The following is a 20,440-nucleotide window of genomic DNA, read 5'->3' as shown; positions in this document are numbered from 1 at the left end:
TCGAGAAAAAAAAAAAACGCGAACAAACGGTGACCTCCCTTCTTTAAAGAAGGAAGATGCTCGTACGGTCTTGCTCCTCTTCTTCGTGGCCGGCGGCCGGAGCAACCGTAGCCGCGCGCGCCTCCGCTAACCCTCCTCCTCTTCGCTCCTCCTCCCCTCCGCCCAGGCCCGGCCGCAAGGCCATGGACTCCGCCGCTGGCGCTGGCGCCGGCGCCGCCCGGCGCCGCGTCCGCATCGCAGTCGTCGGCGACGTGGTACCCTCCCTCTCTTAAAACCTCTGCGCTCTCCTCAGGGGCGGGGACGCTAGACATGGGTGCGGGTGTAGCTTTGTGCGATTCCATGTCGGGTTCCAGGGAGAGAGGATTAGGGGTAAGCCTGAGAGAGGGAGGATTTGGGAACTGGGGTTTGATTGTCGCAGTTCGGCTTGGTGATTGAAAGATGCGTTTGATAGGATTTGGGAATGAGTGCGTGACTTGGGCGGCATTTGATTTCTAGAATTGTAGTCTGGAATGGAATGTTAGAAAGCGGTACATGGGGATAGACAATTACTCCATCAAATAGTGCGTATTTCTTTTGGGCTCGATCTTCAAGTTAGATTTTGACTAAGGTTTTTTTATAAAATATATCATGCATAGCTACAAAACTTATATAGTATGAAATCATCTTAAATTGTGAACCTAGTTGTATAATTTTTATACACTAAACATTCTTATAATTTGATTAAATGATAGTCAAAGTACACAAAGTTTGATTCTTTTGAAAAAGAAATACGCCTACTATTTCTGAACGTAGGGAGTACTTGAGTTACGTTTCCCCAAACTTGAGCATAGCCTAACACACAGCTCTCAGGCTGTATCTTTTGATTCCATGTTCTGCTGATCAAACACCGTGGAAAGCTGCTAGTCTCCTTGGATTCCTCATATGGATGTACTTTAACATAAGAACTATAAGAGGAATGAATGACTTACTTTTGTGGTTAGGTAGAACCATCAATTGTTACAGAATAGCTGTGTTGTAGTATCATTTGTGCCGCTAGGATTAAAATTCACTTGATGAGATTCTAATTGTGTTCCGTAATAATTGGCTTTTATGTGCTGAACCTTGCAGCATAATGATTGGGCCCTTGAGGAAGATTCAAAGGCTCTCCAATTTCTTCAGGTATTGCATAGCTTTTTGATAAACCTAGTCCATTGGATATCTCATTATGCTGTGTACATTTCATTGCTATAGCTTCTCTATAGTCCTACACTTCTACTATGTGCCATTGTCTAGAATGTGTGTTCTATTGGACCATATACTTGCCATGCACTTGCAATAGATGCTCCTGCAGTGACATTGGGATTTGACAGAAAGTATTCGTATGAAAATCAATTCGTGTAATATTTTGTTCTTCTCGGAACCTCTAACTTGCTCTCTATATGAAATGCAGCCGGACTTGGTACTTTTTACAGGTATGCCCCTTTCCTGCTAGTTCTCTATTTCATGTTTTGCTCGGTTACTTTGCGAAGTAACTCATAGATTCTTGTTGTTTGTGATCTTCTGCTTGCTCTCCTCCATCTGTGGCAGGTGACTATGGTAATGAGAATGTTCAACTTGTCAAAAGCATTTCAGACCTTCATTTTCCAAAGGCAGCAATTCTCGGCAACCATGATTGCTGGCACACACATCAATTCTCAGATAAGTAAGAGTCATGCTTTCATCTAGCAAGGATAAAGTACAAAATTAATTCCATTAAGATTTTTTTATATCATCGTGTACTTGGTTGGCATTCAGGAAGGCAGATTGTGTTCGGCTTCAGCTTGAAAGGTAAGATATTCCTACTTTAATATGCAACAGCGTTTTATGTTTATCATGATATGTTGCTATGATATCACTGAAGGATATTTTGTTGGAGTAAATTTTAAATAAATGCACCGTGTAGATTACACAATTGCTGTTATGCTCTTCAGTTATATCACGCTTAATCACCATCCGTTTAAGAATAATATTATACTTTATTGCTAAGTAGTTTCATGATTTGTTTCTCTTTCCTCTTTAGTGGAACGAAATTGGAATAATATTATACTCAAGAGGAAATTAGTTGAGTAAAACTGTGCTAGCCTTCTAGGAATCACTGAAAAGCTGATTGTTGGCTTAACCTAGTCAATGCTACTCAACCAAGTTATAGGAATTCAGAATGATTCTTGGGTCAGTTGTCATCACTAGACTATCATACTCTCTAAGGAGGAAAATGATCAACATTATTTTTCTTTTCTTTTTTCTTGTTAATATCAGCCTTGGTGAGCAGCATGTTGGGTACAAATGTTTGGATTTTCCAACAATAAAGCTGAGTGTTGTTGGTGGACGACCATTTTCTTGCGGGGGTGATAGGCTATTTAGACCACAGCTTCTGTCAAAATGGTTGGTAAGACATATACTAACTAATTGGTACATACGTTAACTTTTCTGTTTGGTGTTTTGGTATTTCGTGCCATTTCCTTGAATTTAATTTGAGACACACCGTAATATTCTAGAAAACATGGACTTATTTATCATCCAAGAAGGGATAAACTGTTGGAATTACTTCATTGCCAACTGCATGTCCTGCATGCCACTACTCCCGTTTGCATGTGCGGGCCTCTTGGCTGCATGATCCCAACATATGTAGATCTCTCATCTCTTGCACACACTCGTCGATAGAGTCGGTTAAATAAATACAAGTAGTATCCGAACTGCTTGAGAGATTCCAGATGGTTTACCAGGACTGTCTGAAATCTGGAACCAATCCTGGGCTGGGATTTCACTAGAAACAGGAAATGGCACCCTGATTCTATGGTCTGGTTTGGTGACATTCCTAGTTGTATCACTTGGCTGGTTTCTTATCAGGTACTTTTGCTAGGTAGTAAAATTACAACTGGAATGACTTAGGGTGGTAGGATGCTGGGTGGAACGGCAATGCCTGTTCAATTTGAGTTGACTCTTATCCATCACTTCACTATATATTGGTGCTAATAGAGATCTAAAGCATCTTATCTTTAGAAGGATAGCTGCCTAGGACCAGATACGCACAGTAATTGGCTGCCTACTTGATTTTGGTTATGGAGTTAGCTTATTTGGTTCTCATTCATTGATCACTTACTAGTTACTAGGATTAACAACCCACGCCCAAAAGCTTATCATTTGTCACAGAATTACTCTTCACCTTTTGCCCATGATGTTAAAACCAAATATGCACGGTATAATTAGTAGACTGCAATAGGAAGTTTGCAGCATACTATGTTGACTAGTATTTTTGCTGTGGTCAGTATCGGTAACTCTTAGCCTCACTTTATAAAATAAGTTCATCACATGCTATTCTTACTCCTTTTTTTTTCCTTCGAGGAACTCTTGCTCTTATTAATAACTGTACTTTGATCCATCATCACCGCTTATTGTTGTTACAATTACCATGTAGGTATGGTGTCAATGATATGGCCGGAAGTGCAAAGAAGATATATGATGCTGCTGCAGGTGCACCAGAGAGGCATTCTGTCGTATTGCTTGCACATAACGGGCCAACAGGTCTCTGAACATTCAATTGAGCAAATTACATAGATATTTCATGGAACTCATGAACAAAATGTTTGAAGTCTTAGCATTCTCATACAATATTATGATTATGCAGGTCTAGGTTCAAGAATGGACGATATCTGTGGGAAGGATTGGGTACCCGGTGCTGGTGACCACGGTGATCCAGGTCTGATATTCATGACGATACTTTCCCTCTATTTACCTTACCCCTAGTTTGAACAGTTGCTTCATACGACACGACAAAAACTCTGCAGATCTCGAACAGGCCATTTCAGATCTCCAGAGGGAAACCGGAGTTTCCATCCCTTTGGTTGTGTTTGGTCACATGCACAAGAGCCTAGCGTACGGGAGAGGCCTGAGGAAGATGATCGTAGTTGGAGCTAACCACACCATATATCTGAACGGAGCAGTCGTGCCTAGAGTGAAATACGCGCAAGCGCAACTGAGCAGCCCTACAATTCCCAGCTACGAGCAAAACCAGCTTGAAGGATCTAGGTTCACAGCTCCAACGCTGCTTGCATTCACCATTGCCGATCTCTTTGAAGGGCGTGTCGAGAAGATCTCCGAGGTCTGGGTGCTGGTGAGTGGTGCCAGGACCGAGCTTGAGGAGGAAATCGTCTTGTATAAGCATCCACGAGAGCATATGTGACATGCAACCAGTATCGAAGTGTTTGTACGTGAATGTAAATGTGCTATGGCGATGCTGAAGTTGTTAGATGACCAGTATAAAGCGACCTTCTTTTTTTTTTTGGAGCCCAGTATAAAGCGCCTTGTACCAACGGAAAGCAGCACTTACTGAGCCTGTAACGTGCTCGTGTTCGTTCTCGATGTTTGTAATCAGCAAACTTTTCGGAAGAGTTTCTTCTGAAGAGCTGAAGAAAAACATGTCTCGCCATTCAAAGAATGTGACAAACCGAAGTTCAAACACTCCCACGCTCGCTCGCAGTAGGTGAGAATTTCAACAACTTTCTGGTTGCTATCCGGCTGCCGTTCCGTCCATGCCGTTCCAGAAAGATATGAGAGTCATTTATGTCCGATTCAATTGCTAGATTGAAGCAATTGTTAGGTTGAAGAGTAAAAAAAAGTGAGTGGACACGTGTAGAGGATATTTTGTAGGATCGGATATTTTGTAGGATCGGGCTCAATAGAATTTACTTCTGTTTTGGATTACTTGTCACCTGTCTGCGTAGCGTATAGCAGTATGCCCTCCTCAGCCTGCCTCGGCTTTCTGCGACACCCATCCAATGCAGCGCGGATGACAGTGATGTTGTGCGAGGTTCTATGCCTTGCGCGATTGTGATTCTCCCTGCACATATCATGGGCTACCTCTTTCAGTCAAGAAACTCACGAAGGCTTCCCTACAACCATTAGTGGATAGAGTTGCGGATCAACTACCGGGATGGAAGGCTGCACTAATCCATCCCGCGGACAGAGATGTTCTTGTCCGAGCAGTGCTCACGGCTGTCCCTATTTATCATCTAATGGCGTTGGGCATCCTCCCAGATGGGTCATCGAGGCTATCGACAAAGGAGACGGGCATTCTATGGAAGGGGCGGAGAGAAATTAATGGTGGTCACTGTCTCATGGCGTGGAGCTGGGTGTGCAGACCAAAGGAGCTGGGAGGCCTTGGCATCCTTATCTTGGAAATTCTTGGGTGTGCGTATGGCTTCGGAAGACTGAGCCTCTTCGGACCTGGTCCAGCTCCAGCATCTCGGCACCCACAAACTCAATTGCCATGTTCTCAATTTTGTTCGTTTCTAAGACCATCACTAACTATATTCTTTTAAGACCATCACTAACTATATTCTTTTCATTTTGTTTCTTTTCTGATCTCTTTTTATTCATATATTTTTTATTTTTTCTTATCCCTAACAATTTTATTTCAAAAAATTCGTAAAAAGAAAAGAGGAAATCTCATAATATAGGGAATAGAAGAGAAAATTCATCCGTGAAGCGAATCTATTTTAGCGTTGAAGATAACGAGAATCTCTTGATAAAAAAAACTATAAACAGAAGCTGTTTGAGCATTAAAGAGAAAAATTCCTTAAAAAAGCATGATTCGCAAAGGAAAGTCGTTGAAGATTAGTACCAGAAATGGTACTGGTACACTGTTTTGGACTGACAGATGGCTTATGGGCTAGTCTTTGACTGAGTTGGCGCCGCACGTGTTCGCATTGGTGCCCAAGCTCATTGTCAATCATCGAACAGTCAAGCAAGCTCTGCTTAATCGGCGTTGGATTAGCGATATCAAGGGCGTGCTATCTGTCTCGACATTGATGGAATACCCTTCAAATCTGGGACCTTGTGGTGGAAGTTACATTGCAGGATGAGGAAGACACGCCCATTCATGGACTTGCCGAGGCCATCCAGCCCTGTCCTCTCTGCGACCAGGAGCCAGGTACCATCTCGCACCTTCTCGTCCAATGTGTGTTTGCCACACAAGTGTGGTGTGAGGTGTTCCCTTCGTTCTTTTTATTGGTCCGGTGTAGGGATGTCAACGGGGTCCCGATCCCCGTTCCCCGACGGGGAATTCCCCTATTAGGGGATGGGGATGGGGCCAATTTCCCCCCTGCGGGGGTTTAATGGGGGAAAATTCTCCCCCGTCGGGTATGACGGGGATGGGGACGGTTCCCTGTCCCCCGTCCCCGTTTCCCCACGGGGATAATTCTCCAAAATATTTAAACTCTTCATGGCCCATATATGCAAGAAATGACCCAACTAAAGCTCAATCCATCAAAGCCCGTCAGCCAGCAGGCCCTTCATCGTGCTAGCGTAGCGGGGACGGGGAACCCGTCGGGTATATTTCCCCGCGCGGGGACGGGGATGGGAGAATTTTCTCCCCCGCGAGCGGGGACGGGGACGGGGAGGGGGAAAATTTCCCCCAATCGGGGCGGGGATGGTTACCCATTCCCCGCGGGGAATTTCCCCGTTGACATCCCTAGTCCGGTGGCCTGGATAGCAGCGAATTTTGATCTTTTATTGGTGAACTAAAAATTTGTGTTTTTCGTTATTTTTTTATATGTCAGTGAGATTTTTTTTTAAAAAAAATTAGATATTGTGTTCCCTTACTAAATTTGTGAAATTTTATCAAAATTTCTGTGAAATTTTGATCCTGTTGCATGTTCTTTTCTCTCCCCTCTCTTGTTTTATTCTTTTTCTGTTTTTTTGTGAATGTTGTTTGGTTTTTGTACTGCCTTCTTTCCTGTTTAATGTAAATGACACGCAAAAAACGAGGAAAAAAACCTGACTCGGTTTCATAGTGGTAGCAATGTGTGTTTACCATATAAGTGTGGTGTGAGGTGTTTAGAGATTAGAATCAGATCACCCTTTTTTTTCAGACCGGTGGCTTAGCCGGCAATGAATTTTGGTTTTTTATCGGTGAACTAAAAAAAATATTTTTCGTTCTTTGGTTTTTATATGTCATTGAGATTTTTTAAAAAAATTTAGATGTTTTGTTCTCTTTCTAAATTCACAAAATTTTAGTCAAATTTTGATGAAATTTTGATCCTTGTGCATGTTCTTTTCTCCCATCTCTCTTGTTTTCTTCTTTTTTTCCCGTTTTTTGGGTCTTTGTTGTTTGGTTTTTGTACTGCCTTCTTTCCTGCTTAATGTAAATAACACGCAAAACACGAGGAAGAAAAAAACCTGCCTCGGTTTCGTAGTCGTAGCAAGTAATCCCACCCGCTCTCCGGCCCGCCCCGGGCACCTGACGCGGCGACCGCCCGGGCCGGCTACGGCGCAGCTTCACCGGCCGATCGGCTGGTCCTTCCGCTCCGCCCACTCTCGTATCCGACCGGCCGACCACCGCGCCGTCGTCCGTTTCGGCCTCCGCGGCTCCTCCCCGAGATCACCTGAAAAGGCAAGCGAAACCAGCCCAAACCCACCGGGGGAAAAAAAACGCGAGTCATTTCGTCTTCGGTAGGATCGCTCGGTGGCTCTCGCCCATCCTGCCCCCAGCTGCCTCCCCCCTTCCCTCGTTCTTCCGATTTCTCCGCCAACTCGTTTTCTTCCGCGCAATTTGTTGCGCGGGTCATCGCCACCGGCGACTGGGGGCAGCAGCTACAAGCCAGGTCTCTCGTCGAGGAGAGGCCTCGCTCTCCGCCTCCCCCTCTCTACCGGTGCCGTGGAGCGGAGATCCAACCGGACTTGGATCGGTACCGTCTTCTGGTAAGCAGACGTGGCGTGCTTGGATGGATTCTAGAGCCTAACCACTAGTGATTGTGAGCAATCAATCCAAATCTTTCTTTCGCTAGGTTCAGTTAGTTCTGCGTGGCACGTTACTAATCTAATCCATTCACCCATGATTCGATTAGGTTCTCTCTTTGCAAGATCAATAATCGGTTGAGCTTACACCATCGGACTTGGTAGCCAAGGTACTGGTGCAGTTTATTGTCCAAAAAATTTGGGGGCTCAATTGATCCCACTTTAAGCTATCCTCTGATTTTGTGTCTCCTAACATCTGCCTTGTAATTGCAGATAAAGGCTGTTGGTCGATTGCCATTTTGAGCAATATGGGTTGGCTGACGAAGTTTTTTAGAGGTTCAACCCACAATATCTCGGAAGGGCAGTATCACAGTAGGCTTGCAGAGGAGCCAGTATGGAATGAACCCTCTAGTTCGCCTGTTGTAACTGTAAGAACCTTATGCGATATGCTCCCCGCCTTTACCACATCATGTTTTTGAACAATATCGTTCATAGGAGTTCCTCAGCACATCTCTAGACTCAAGTTTATAAAAGGAGGTCATTCTATTTAACTAGGAAAGGCAAAGGAAAGCTCCGATTGGAGTTCCTCAGTTACCTCTGAAAGGAGAGATTTTTATTCCCACCTGTACAAATATATACCACTGTGTCTGTGCAATCAAAATTTTCCTTATATGGCTACTGCTATTGGGATATGGATTGAGACTGGTAACATAGAAGTAACTTTTGCCTTATTCGTAGTGATGGTTGTGGCGATTTTTGATACATCAACTGATATGCACAATAATATATAAGCTTCTAATAAAGTTTCAGATGGCACTAATAGCATGAAAAGATATTGAGCTTATAAACCATTGCAGTAGTCTTCGGTCTGTAGGCTGAAAAAGAAAGAAATTCCAGTTTTACGGATCATGCCACTGATCAAATTTTCACATGCAATGTAGGACATCCTTTCAGAGTTTAACAATGAGGATATTGACCGTGCTATAGCACTCTCTCTATCAGAAGAGGAACAAAGAAAGGCAAAGTCAATAGGTTAATGTGCTTTTTATTTCTCCTGCTCCTCAAGTGTTCATTATCCAAAAGAAGGCTAAAACTCCTTTGTTGTTTCATTTCGATTGGCTGTCCCTTTTTATTGTTATTAACTTATGCCATGACATTTGTCAAGGACTCAAGGTTCTTAATGTCTTAGAAAAGTGCCTATCACTTATGTTTACTATGCTATGACATTTTCAAGTGCTTAGTGTTTTAGAGAAGCACCTATCTCTCGTATATACTATGATTAAAATAAAATTTGTGAAGCTAGTCCACTGCATATGATATAGTATGTTCAGGTGGAATATTTGCTTTAGGATAATTAAATTCTTGACATTAATTGTTTCTGACCTTGTTTGATGTTGATCAAGAAACTCGTTTTTCTTTTCCATTTTTAAGTGGTAATAGTTTATTCTAGATGTCTGGATTAATCAAGTAAAAATCGAAACATCTGAGCTCAAAAAGATCCATCAATCATGTGGTTGCTTGTTTGAAAGATCCATCAATCATGTGGTTGCTTGTTTGTCTTGGCATACTTCCTTGGCATCAGTATGTTTACTTTTGAAGATGGGTTGAAGAAAGTTTTCTCCAATTTCTATTGTTCTAGATGTAACAATCGACTTGCTGAATATTTGTATGGAGGAACTGATACCAAGTAATAGAAGTGCATCCCTGAAGTGAGTATTACATACAAGTGTATTGCGTGTGAAGCTATTGTAGCTCAGCGGACTCCGGGTCGCTGACTCTGTCGCAAATATTCATATAAATTCGTGCAGTTAATGTGTGACACTTTCTGTTTTTTTTTTTCCTTCTAGAAAAGGACATGCATTTGGAGGAGGATGAACAACTTGCAAGAGCTATCCAGGAAAGTTTGAATGTTGAATCACCCCCTCGCGGAAATGGCAGTGCCAATGGTGGGAATACATATCATCCACCCCGCGAAAATGGCATTGCCAATGGTGGCAATACCAATACATATCAACAACCTCGCGAAAATGGCACTCCCAATGGTGGCAATACATATCAACCATTACCATTTATGTTCTCATCTGGATTCAGGTTCATTTGCATTTTGGTTACGTTACTATGCTGAGTTTTGTGTGGATATGCTGATTTGAGTTGATGCTTATGAAGTACTCCCTCCGGTCATAAATATTTGTCGCTTTTGATTTTTCACGGTCTTCGATGTGCAACTTTGACCATTATTTTCTATTAGAATATAGTTATAATATCTAATAAAAATATAATAGTATGAAAGTATTTTTCAAAACAAATATGCATATATGATTTTTATGTTTCAAAACAAAATATTCTGGAAGCTATTGATGGTCAAAGTTTTAAAAGTTTGACCAGATCTTGGTCAAAGCGACAAGTATTTATGACTGGAGGGAGTAGCAAATAAGTATATAACTGAACTGATATTGTAACTCACCATAAAAGGATTACAATAAAAGAAGTCGTGAACCATACAGGCTGCATATTATTGTTAAAAAATAGCGCATCTTATTTTGTTCTATCTGGAGCACTGGCGTGTTGACTTAGGCAGTTCATTCCCTGGATACCACACTCTGTTTAATGGCTTGGCAAATACTACTGGATCACTTTGAGCGAACAAGTCTTGAGTGAGAACTCATATCAGCAGATTTTCAATGGTGTACAGCCATTTTGTATTAATGAGACTACCTAGGAGGAACTAGGTAATTTTGTATTAGGAAGAAAATAGGCATCAAAGTTCAAGGCGAGGAGGAATCAAACCTAGATGGTGGGGGTGTGCACCCACACCTCTAACTCAGTTTCTTATCAGCAAAGTTTTAGTTGAGTTTGCATATCCAGTGAAGAAGTCAAAGGCACCATCGCATGCTTACTTAGAAAAAAATACACCTCACAGCTTTAGTATACAACTAAAGAGTTTCTATCTGTGATTGGGAAATTGCGCAGTGTACACTTTGTTATGCAAAATTCAGTTTCTATATCTTTTCTTTCAGTCTTTTTGGAGACTATTACAAACCGTGGTGAAATTTAGAGGTAAGAAGTAATGTGAAAATGGATCCGTTAAAGTGGCCGTGGCTTTTGGTTATGGGATACCTTGCACGTAAGGGTTGAAGCATGTCAAATCCTGAAGGATGTGGTTGTCTTAACCACAAGTGTCTTGGATATGTGAATTTTCCAATGCTGTCAAAAGAACATGAAATTGTGTGTCATTTGTTTTTTCAATTGTAACAAGGAAGATGCTGTAATGCTCTAAAGCACACTAGGATGATAGGCATGAAATATATCGTCTGAGCTTTTTTTTTTACTCTTTAACTATTTTCAAATGTCAAATGTACTTCTTTCCCGCAGGGCATGCGCAGGATGTCACAGAGAGATTGGTCATGGGCGTTTTCTCAGTTGCATGGGGGCTGTTTGGCATCCAGAATGTTTTCGTTGCCATGCCTGTAGTCAACCAATATATGACTATGAGGTAATTTCTTTGTTAACTTTTTTGAGCAATTGCTTTTATATACTAACCTTGCAACACAATGCTGCAGTTCTCCATGTCGGGAAATCATCCGTACCATAAAACTTGCTACAAGGAGCGCTTTCACCCAAAATGCGATGTCTGCAAGCAATTTGTAAGAATCACTTCATTACTCTGATCTTATCTGTTTCCAATAGAAGGTTCTTTTTGTCCTACATTTCATATGGTCTCTTTGTGCTAAGAAATAATCAAAACATCACATCTGCCTCCAAAATCCCGGAGAATGAAGTTTCCCTACATTCTCCATGATTTCCATATTTATTCTTGCTAATGTCCTATTACATGCATGTTTTTATCGTGTTTCTTGTTGTAACTATAAAAACCTGGAAGCTTGTAGTTAGCTGCCCATTTTAGTTAGCTGATTGGTTACGTTTTCAGTAGAACGTTGATTTGTGTCGACAGTTGACTTCTATTTTTGGTTTTCATACGCACCATCTTACAGTTCTTCTTTTTCAGATTCCTACAAATATGAATGGCCTTATTGAATATAGGGCGCATCCTTTCTGGTTACAAAAATACTGTCCGTCACATGAGGTGGATGGTACTCCAAGGTGCTGTAGTTGTGAAAGAATGGAGGTATATTCAGTTTACGGTGTTTTGGTTTTAACATTTGATCTTGTGGCCATACTTCTTGGTTAGATACACTGCTGTGAGTGAAATTTGTAACAGTTCATTCCAATATGGTTCATTTACTTCAGCCAAGGGAATCAAGATATGTATTGCTGGATGATGGTCGTAAGCTCTGCCTGGAGTGCCTTGATTCTGCAGTGATGGATACAAGCGAGTGCCAACCTCTTTATCTCGAAATTCAGGAATTTTATGAAGGTCTGAATATGAAAGTGGAACAGCAGGTTCCTCTGCTTCTGGTAGAGAGACAGGCTTTAAATGAAGCCATGGAAGGAGAGAGGGCTGTATGTTTACCATTCTCAAAATCCAGAATTCTCCCCTTTTTTTTCCACTATATGGTTAGCTGTAATTATTTTGTTTCCTGTGGAAACCAGGGTCACAACCATCTTCCAGAAACAAGAGGATTGTGCTTATCAGAAGAACAGACGATTAGCACGGTGAGAGCTATTCCAAACACCAAATGGATTATTCTTTCCTCATTTAAAGTCCATGTTCTACCATAGTTCTGTTGTTCTGCTGGGTTCCGACTAAGCTCATGATGTTTTCAGATACTGCGGAGACCAAGAATGTCTGGAAACAAAATTATGGAAATGGTAACAGAGCCATATAGGCTAACACGGCGATGTGAAGTGACTGCAATTCTCATTCTGTATGGTCTCCCAAGGTGAAACATCAACTTTTTGTTTTGCAATGTCATAATCAGCAACTCATGACAAAAATAATAATACTGTTTGATGACTTGTTCAGAAAGGTAGTTTGGTTTCAATCGCTTCAGAATATTGTTACTTCTATGTGCGCAAAAAATGTTTGCATGGAATTGTTGAAGATGTGGACTACCAACTGACTGCATAGTTAATGAGCAAAATAGTTTACTCTCGTACATCATCACTTTATGATATGCAAATACTTTCTTGTTTTGTTTACTTCTACATTGTTGAAACCTGATGAATGCTCAAATTTGTTTGTATGGATTTTTATGAGTTTTTGTTCTTGCAGGTTGTTGACAGGTTCAATTTTAGCTCATGAGATGATGCATGCGTGGTTGCGACTTAAAGGTGATATTTAGTTCTTGTGCTCTTTCTCAGACCAAAACCATTATGAGACCTTTTTGTTTCAAAATTGAGAGACCATGGTTGAACCGAGACATAGCAACTGAACTAATCTTTCAGCTCGAGGCTAGAAACCACATTACGCTGTTTTCAAAGCTAGACAACCTTTTATTAGCCAATGTTACCGTGTAAAACTTGTGGTGCTGCCATGTAAATTGTTGGTACCCACTTAGATATCATGGATCATTAAGTAGACTAGAAATAACCTCAATCAATACTAATTTCTCTGAAGAAAAGTTTGCATTCACTTACCACTATCATTTGCCTACATTTCCTGTCTACATGAAATTTTACAGACATTTCGTTCTAATGAACATGCCATTACAGGATACCGGACACTCAGTCCAGATGTAGAAGAGGGCATATGCCAAGTTCTTGCTCACATGTGGATTGAGTCAGAGATCATGGCAGGATCAGGCAGTAATGCTGCATCGAAGTCTTCAGCCTCTACGACATCCACATCATCGGGGGGACGGTCTCAGTTTGAGCGGAAGCTTGGGGATTTTTTCAAGCATCAGATTGAGTCGGATACCTCTATGGCCTACGGAGATGGTTTCAGAGCTGGGAAGCGGGCTGTTCTCCAGTACGGCCTAAAATGCACCCTTGAGCATATCCGGCGTACAGGGTCCTTCCCATTTTGAAATGACATGGACTCACATTTTGGCGAAACTTATATTATATATATGACTGTCATTCAGAGCTCATTTACAGGGAAAGAAAGGGATTTGAAATGTGCAACTGTACAAACATTCTTTTCAGATATATCTTGGAAGGGCTAACTACATTATTGAATGAGTTGAGATGGCTAGCCTGACCAATCATTTGTATTGTGACCAAACTATGGACCGAAAACAACAGTAATTTTTTTATACCATGAGCAAATGAGTTGAGATTTGAATTTCTGTTCAATACCTGTTTTGAAAACGCTGTCCTGTCGCAAGTTCAGAACAGGAGAAAATCCTCAACGGGAAGGAGTGTAGCTACCGGGGCCTCTGCCGCAAGTTCAGAACAGGAGAAAATCCTCAACCTCCCCGGATTTAGCCAGTACACCGCCCAAACAGTACCAGCACACGGTTTCTACAGTTCTGCTTCATGATAGGCATCTCGCTATTGGTACACACAAATTGTGCTGGACCCCTACAAAATCGTCGACATCACCGCTACAGTGCGCCGAGATCTTAGGGTACACATCGCAAAGTATCACCTGACCAATGCTATGCTTGGTAGAATAGATGTGGTCACAACTTGCATGACTGGTACAGCAAGAGAGTGAGAGCCTATGAACCTATCATGGACTCATGGCATTTACAGTATCAGCCGGTACTAGTACAGAGAAATCATCAAGGGTGTGTTTGCAGAGCTTGGATCCAAACGTAGAAGGGGCAAATGCTAAATGATAGATGAGCTGAACAAGATAGAGGTGACCACTTTGAAGCTTAATTAGTAAAATAATTTAAAATACTGCTACTTTTACTATGTAATCGAACAAATGTGTGTGTGTGTGGGGGGGGGGGGGGGGTGGGGCAAGGCCCCTTGGCCCTGATGAAATTTTGTCTCTGTGTTTGGTTCCCCGTATTTCCTCATCTTGTTCCATTGAATACGTAGAACCCCGAAAGGAAATCCATTTGTTTGCTTACACGTACTATTACAGTTTGGTTCAACAGGTGTAAATATATAGCTTCATCCTAGTCTGAAAGTGAAGCTCGACTTTGAGTTTCACTTCGCAGCCTGAGTCGACGAATGTAGACTTTGGATCTACTCATATAGACAGACTTACTTGTTAGTGTTATAAAATCATCTTCATACCGGTAATCAATCACAATCTTAACTTTTACATCTGCTCATACAGACTCAGATTCAAGTCAACCAAATAGAAACTCAATTTAGTCTATCCAAATAAATACAACTAACTAAACACTCTTCTTTTTAATAAATATAATTTCATTCAACCTACTTATACGATATAGCTCTACGAAACGAACCAAACACATCCCAAGTTAAAATCTGGAGGCGACACCTTCACCCAGCACGCAGGGAATAAATACTACAAAATTAACCTTACTAATGCACCGTTGGTTCTTTCTAAAATTAACCTACTACTGCACCGTTGGTTCTTTCTAAAAGTTCAGTTGCTGCTTGGGAACATGAGATCTAGTGACATAAACTGCAGGTACCTTGAGCATGTATGGAGAGCCACATGCTGCCTGGCCTCATGCCGGCCCGGCCGGGCCAAATTCTTCGCCGGAAATGCCTCGCCTGGCCCTGTCGTATCGATCAGCAACGCACAAATTTCTCCTCCAGGAAAGAAGCCGATCGAAAAGACGGACACGCGTTTCACGCGTCGTGTACTCGTGTTCTGCCTGCATGCCTGCCTTAAGCCACAGAGTCTCAACCACGGCAGCGCGCCAGTAAGCTCGGCTGCAACCAGATGCTGCATGCATGCATGCAGAGCTGCACTGGGCACTGCCCGCCCGGCCACGGCTGCCGGCGAGGTGCATGGGAGGCCGCACCGGGGACGCGTCAGCACGACCGCACCAAATTCGGCAGGATCCGGAGTTATTGCGAGCGTAAGTGAGGAATGTGATGAGCGATGAGCTAGAGCTAGCATTCATTCCGGCCGGGGAAATCCAGATTTAATGAACTCTAGATCTCGTTTTTGTTGGAAATAAACACGCCATGGTGTGTTCCTGGCGTGTGTGAGTCAGTGCGTGTGTCGCCGAGTCGTGCATGAGCTGCAGAGAAGCTGCGGCCATGACGGAGTCCGAGTCGAGCTCGTGAGCGCAGGGGTGCTGCAGTGCGCTCGGTCGGAGTCAGTTAGAGGAGTGGTGTGCGTGGCGCCGACTCGCATGGAGGAAGCCGCGTCGTCCGGACGAGCGAGTGGCTCATGGTGACGCCGAGCGGGTCCTGCGGATCATGGCGCGAAAGCCGGGCGTGGAGGTTAGCTTCGTGGCGTCCCCGGCCTATATGTAGCCCTGTACTCCTCTGTGTTTGGTAATCAAGTCCAGTGAATAAGATAGCCAAGATACAGGCGAGTTTGTCGCCGCGGCGTTCGTCGCCGGAAAACCACTGTTCATCTTCTTCCTCGCGTTGCCGTCGTGAGTGAGAGAGAGAGAGAGCAAGCTATCCTAGCATTCCTGGGCGCCAACATTTGGTATCCAGAGCGAGGTTGATGGCGACACCACCGCGGATCGGGGAAAGCTCGGAGAGCTCGAGGGCTGGTGCCGCCGTGGAGCGCGTCATCGCCAACTCCGGCGCCGTGGAGCTCCCGCTGCTAACTCGGACCAACTACCATGAGTGGTCCTTGGTTATGCAGGTGAGCTTGGAGGCGATGGAGCTGTGGGACGCGGTGGAGGCAGTCACCAAGGAGCGCGCCAAGGATCGGCGGGCACTGGCCGCCATCTTGCGCGCGGTGCCGCTGGAGATGAAGGCCGGGCTCGCCGTGAAGAAGTCGGCGAAGGAGGCGTGGGACGCGGTGAAGAAGATGCGGGTCGGTGATGACCGCATGAAGTCCGCAAGCGTGCAACATCTCATGAAGGAGTTCGAGAACGTGGCGTTCCGCGACGGGGAGACCGTCGGCGACTTCGCGATGCGCATCAACAGGCTTGTCGCCAGCCTGCGCGAGCTTGGCGAGGCGATGGAGGACAGCTGCGTGGTGAAGAAGATCCTACGCGTGGTCCCGAAGAAGATGAAGCAAGTCGCGGTGGCGATCGAGATGCTCGCGGACATCAACGCAATGTCTGTTGAGGAGCTCGTCGGGCGGCTACAAGTGGCGGAGGAGGCCGACGCTGAAGAACCCGCGGCGGACCACGCCGGGCGGCTGTTCCTCACTGAGGAGCAGTGGGAGGGAGGCGCGGCGGTGTCAGCGTGGCGGCAAGGAGCAGGCGTGCAGCGGTGATGCGCGACGTGGCAGTGACGAGAAGGGCGGCGGCCATGGTGGGGACCGTGGCGACGATGACGGCGGCGACAGCAGCACAAGCTCGGGGCGCGGTAGGAGCCGCTACCGAGGAAAGTGCTTCGACTGCGGGGAGCGCGGACACATGGCGAGGAACTGTCCGCGGAAGAAGAAGGAACAGGCGCTGCTGTGATGACGAAGTGCGCCATGTCGTGTTTAGGGGGAGATTGTTGGAAATAAACACGCCATGGTGTGTTCCTGGCGTGTGTGAGTCAGTGCGTGTGTGTCGCCGAGTCGTGCATGAGCTGCAGAGAAGCTGCGGCCATGACGTAGTCTGAGTCGAGCTTGCAAGCGCAGGGGTGCTGCAGTGCGCTCGGTCGGAGTCAGTTAGAGGAGTGGTGTGCGTGGCGCCGACTCGCATGGAGGAAGCCGCGTCGTCCGGACGAGCGAGTGGCTCATGGTGACGCCGAGCGGGTCCTGCGGATCATGGCGCGAAGGCCGGGCGTGGAGGTTAGCTTCGTGGCGTCCCCGGCCTATATGTAGCCCTGTACTCCCTCTGTATTTAGTAGTCAAGTTCAGTGAATAAGATAGCCAAGATACAGGCGAGTTCGTCGCCGGAAAACCACTGTTCATCTTCTTCCTGTGTTGCTATCGTGAGTGAGAGAGAGCAAGCTATCTTAGCGTTCCTGGCGCCAACAGTTTTGACTATTGCGAGTAGCTAGCATGCATGGCGTCGCCGGCCGCTCGTTCTACACGGTGAGTTTCCAGCTAGGAGCGCGATGCGTACTCGTCGTACGTACGTGCGCGCAGAGAGAGAGAGAGAGAGAGAGAGAGAGAGAGAGAGAGAGAGAGAGAGAGAGAGAGAGAGAGAGAGAGAGAGAGAGAGAGAGAGAGAGAGTGGGTGCAGAACTGCAGATCGGATGGTCCCTGGCTAGCGAGCTCCCCGCGCGCGCTGCCGTGAATGAATGCATGGTCGAATCCAAAAAAAATGCTTCTGAAGAGATGATCTCGGCCGGGAGTCAATGCATGCTTCGTTGCCATTGCAGCTGCGCGCGTTCCGATCGATCGACCGTGTACAGCCCAGCCTTATTCCCCCATATCTCTCACAGCGCGCGTACGAAGATCATATGATCCGATCGAGATCGGTCAATCATGCATCAAGCGCGTGTTTAATAATTAGACACCTTTTCTTGGTGCTGAACTGCTAGTCGATCAAAGGCTGCCCTGCCCTGATCATAAAAAAGCCTGGGCTTATATATGCCAAGTTAACTTCTGGTTTAATGCATCTGCAGCGCCATGATCGGCGACGAGAGAAGGAACAAGGTGAACGGAACAAGCGCAAGATGTTAGGGCCGGGTGAGTGAAGCGGATAATGATCAGTTCAGACATTCATCACAGCTACAAGCAAAAAAAAAAAAGTCTAAATATTCACAATCTAGTCAGAATTAGGTCAGGACTGACGCCAGCATCTATCTACTAAACAGTACTTCATGCTCTAACCTAGCTAGAGCAACGAGCAAAAACCAATAATTATGGTCATTCGAAAAAAGAAAAAAAACCAATGCTCAAGAAGGGACGAATCATATACATAGCAACTCTAAAATCACACTCCTTGAAACGAGGGTGAAAACTGAAAACTCGAGCCACTTCCTGTTGCTACGCTCACAATCTGTCCGACCCATACATGCCCGGCGGGCAGTTAGTTCAGTGGACTTAGAATTACCTGAGATTTGATTCAATATATGATCTACCTTACGATTCGTTCAAAGAAAAACGAAAAGAAAAAAAAACTTAATCGGGTGTCTACCCAACGCTCTGTGAAATAGATCACAACTGAAGCATGCACGCACAACCCGGCACCCATAGCCTGGCACACGTTGGGGGTTGACTTTGGAATAATACGAGCAGATCTTCGAAATTCGAACCCGATCGAGCGCGTTGCAGTTGCCGCTCCAGTTCGGACATCACGCAGCAGTTGAGACTCGAGACGATCATCCGGCTTCAACTACAGACTCGCAAGGGCAAACTCCGTACACAGCGCCACTGTGTACTTGGGTGTAGAAGATACGAGATCTTGAAGAACAGATCTATACGTACGGTACGATACCGTACCCAGGGCTCAACAACAGCTATATCTACGAGCCCGGCCCAGAGACCTGCACCCATCATTTCAGAGAGAGAGACTTTACTCCATCAGCGTCAGGCTGTCTGATTAGACTGTAGATGCATTTATTGGTGTACACTGTCAGTGTGTTACCTAAGCCGCAGGGAACGCATCGCGGTAATTGCTAGTCTACGATGGTTAGGCCAACTCCAGCAGGCAATTCTGTATTTCTACGGGCCACTGTAGCACACTGCTCACAGGGACTGACAGTGGGTGTGAAGGAAAAAACGCGTCTGGTACTGTAGCAGTACTGTAGCAACACTGTTTACAAAAGGCTGATAGCAGGCTCGGAGAGAGAAAAAGAGGAGTAGAAGGTAGGAAATGGGGTAGCTGCTGGAGATGAAAAAATAAGAGATGCTGTAATAGTGATAGAGGATGCTGTAATAGTATTTTTGAGGATGAAAATTTGAGGTAGTTGCTGGAGATGGCCTTACATGGCAGCGCGTGAAATCCAGTTAAAAGTTGGAAACTTAAAAATTCCGTCAAAAATCATACGTGAAATTTTACATAGAGCGATTAGAGATGGATGAATAGATATCTCAATAAACTTCTTATGATCGATAATTTTTTTCTATTTAGATCACTCAACGTATCTTTAAACTGAAGTAGAAACAAAAATTAAAAGAAATTTTAATAAGAAAAAAATGAGTCAACATAACTCTACAGATAGTATATAAAATATAGGTTTCATTTAAGACCAATACATATGTCTTAACATTTGAAAGATCATAACTAGCTAAGAAAAAAAAAAGATGAGCACCGAGCAACGAAACTCTCCAAATTGTTTGTCTAGAGGCAACGAAAAAAATAAACCTTTATGACTTATCTTTGCCTCAACGCAATCTTCGCGATGGTGTCACGTACTCCTCCAGTCATCCCACAGTTTTGAGATCAAACCGCGAAACCCTAGCACGCTTCTCAAAGTGTTACTAGCTGTCACTTGCTTCCACCTAAACCATGCCCTCCGATGATGACACGTGTCATCCATCTTGCGATCTTGACCGTCGGCAAGTCTCTTCCGCTCTCGATCCCTCGGGCCGTCTTATCACTTGTACCGGCATCTCCTTCGCTTGACTTTGTTAACACACCATCTTCATCCTCCGTTTAATGTTTTGTTTAACCTTCATATGTACAGCTAGGATCACTCTTTCTCCGTTCGGCCCTTCTTGATCATTCGGCATTAAAACACCCGCTTAGTTCCGATCACCCGTCGTCGACCATCAAGTTGCATCCATCATCTACACACCATGAAACAAGCAAACATATTTTTTCACACTCCAAAATATCTCCAGATTAGCACAAAATCAAAAATTTCAACTCAGAGCACATTCTGCAGAAAAAATGAA

General features: G+C 44.3%; 2 protein-coding genes across 5 annotated transcripts; both read left to right on the top strand.

The window, feature by feature from the left end:
* Window positions 1-4,453, top strand: LOC133930748 (uncharacterized). Its single transcript, XM_062377472.1, has 9 exons — window positions 1-254; window positions 1,108-1,158; window positions 1,430-1,451; window positions 1,567-1,681; window positions 1,774-1,806; window positions 2,275-2,400; window positions 3,434-3,540; window positions 3,644-3,715; window positions 3,804-4,453. Exons 1-9 carry the CDS (start codon window positions 57-59, stop codon window positions 4,196-4,198), a joined length of 1,119 nt encoding a protein of 372 aa, XP_062233456.1. The 5' UTR covers window positions 1-56; the 3' UTR covers window positions 4,199-4,453.
* Window positions 4,454-7,173: 2,720 nt separating this feature from the next.
* Window positions 7,174-13,912, top strand: LOC133930747 (protein DA1-related 1-like). 4 transcript variants are annotated; one of them, XM_062377468.1, is made up of 13 exons: window positions 7,174-7,716; window positions 7,863-7,922; window positions 8,026-8,180; window positions 8,694-8,784; window positions 9,600-9,843; window positions 11,125-11,245; window positions 11,313-11,396; window positions 11,759-11,878; window positions 12,001-12,213; window positions 12,304-12,366; window positions 12,478-12,593; window positions 12,926-12,984; window positions 13,366-13,912. In XM_062377468.1, the coding sequence occupies exons 3-13, from the start codon at window positions 8,061-8,063 to the stop codon at window positions 13,677-13,679; spliced, it is 1,545 nt and encodes a 514-aa protein (XP_062233452.1). In that variant the 5' UTR covers window positions 7,174-7,716; window positions 7,863-7,922; window positions 8,026-8,060; the 3' UTR covers window positions 13,680-13,912. The 4 variants fall into 4 exon arrangements, with proteins under 4 accessions (XP_062233452.1, XP_062233453.1, XP_062233455.1 ...); XM_062377469.1 differs by having other exon boundaries at window positions 7,174-7,769; XM_062377470.1 differs by lacking the exons at window positions 7,174-7,716; window positions 7,863-7,922 and adding an exon at window positions 9,392-9,461 and having other exon boundaries at window positions 8,153-8,180.
* Window positions 13,913-20,440: the final 6,528 nt, after the last annotated feature.

The sequence above is a fragment of the Phragmites australis genome, chromosome 10 (assembly GCF_958298935.1).
Source record: "Phragmites australis chromosome 10, lpPhrAust1.1, whole genome shotgun sequence".
Classification (NCBI taxonomy): domain Eukaryota; kingdom Viridiplantae; phylum Streptophyta; class Magnoliopsida; order Poales; family Poaceae; genus Phragmites; species Phragmites australis.
Note: the sequence above shows the minus strand (reverse complement) of the source record. Positions and strands in the feature narration are given on the sequence as shown.

Excerpts from the sequence above, each read along its gene's own strand:
- LOC133930747 (XM_062377468.1), top strand. The coding sequence starts at position 8,061 with ATGGGTTGGCTGACGAAGTTTTTTAGAGGTTCAACCCACAATATCTCG. Across the intron at positions 12,214-12,303 it reads CCATGGAAGGAGAGAGGGCT|GGTCACAACCATCTTCCAGA; the intron begins GTATGTTTACCA and ends TGTGGAAACCAG. Across the intron at positions 12,367-12,477 it reads AAGAACAGACGATTAGCACG|ATACTGCGGAGACCAAGAAT; the intron begins GTGAGAGCTATT and ends TGATGTTTTCAG.
- LOC133930748 (XM_062377472.1), top strand. The coding sequence starts at position 57 with ATGCTCGTACGGTCTTGCTCCTCTTCTTCGTGGCCGGCGGCCGGAGCA. Across the intron at positions 1,807-2,274 it reads GTTCGGCTTCAGCTTGAAAG|CCTTGGTGAGCAGCATGTTG; the intron begins GTAAGATATTCC and ends TGTTAATATCAG. Across the intron at positions 2,401-3,433 it reads CCACAGCTTCTGTCAAAATG|GTATGGTGTCAATGATATGG; the intron begins GTTGGTAAGACA and ends ATTACCATGTAG.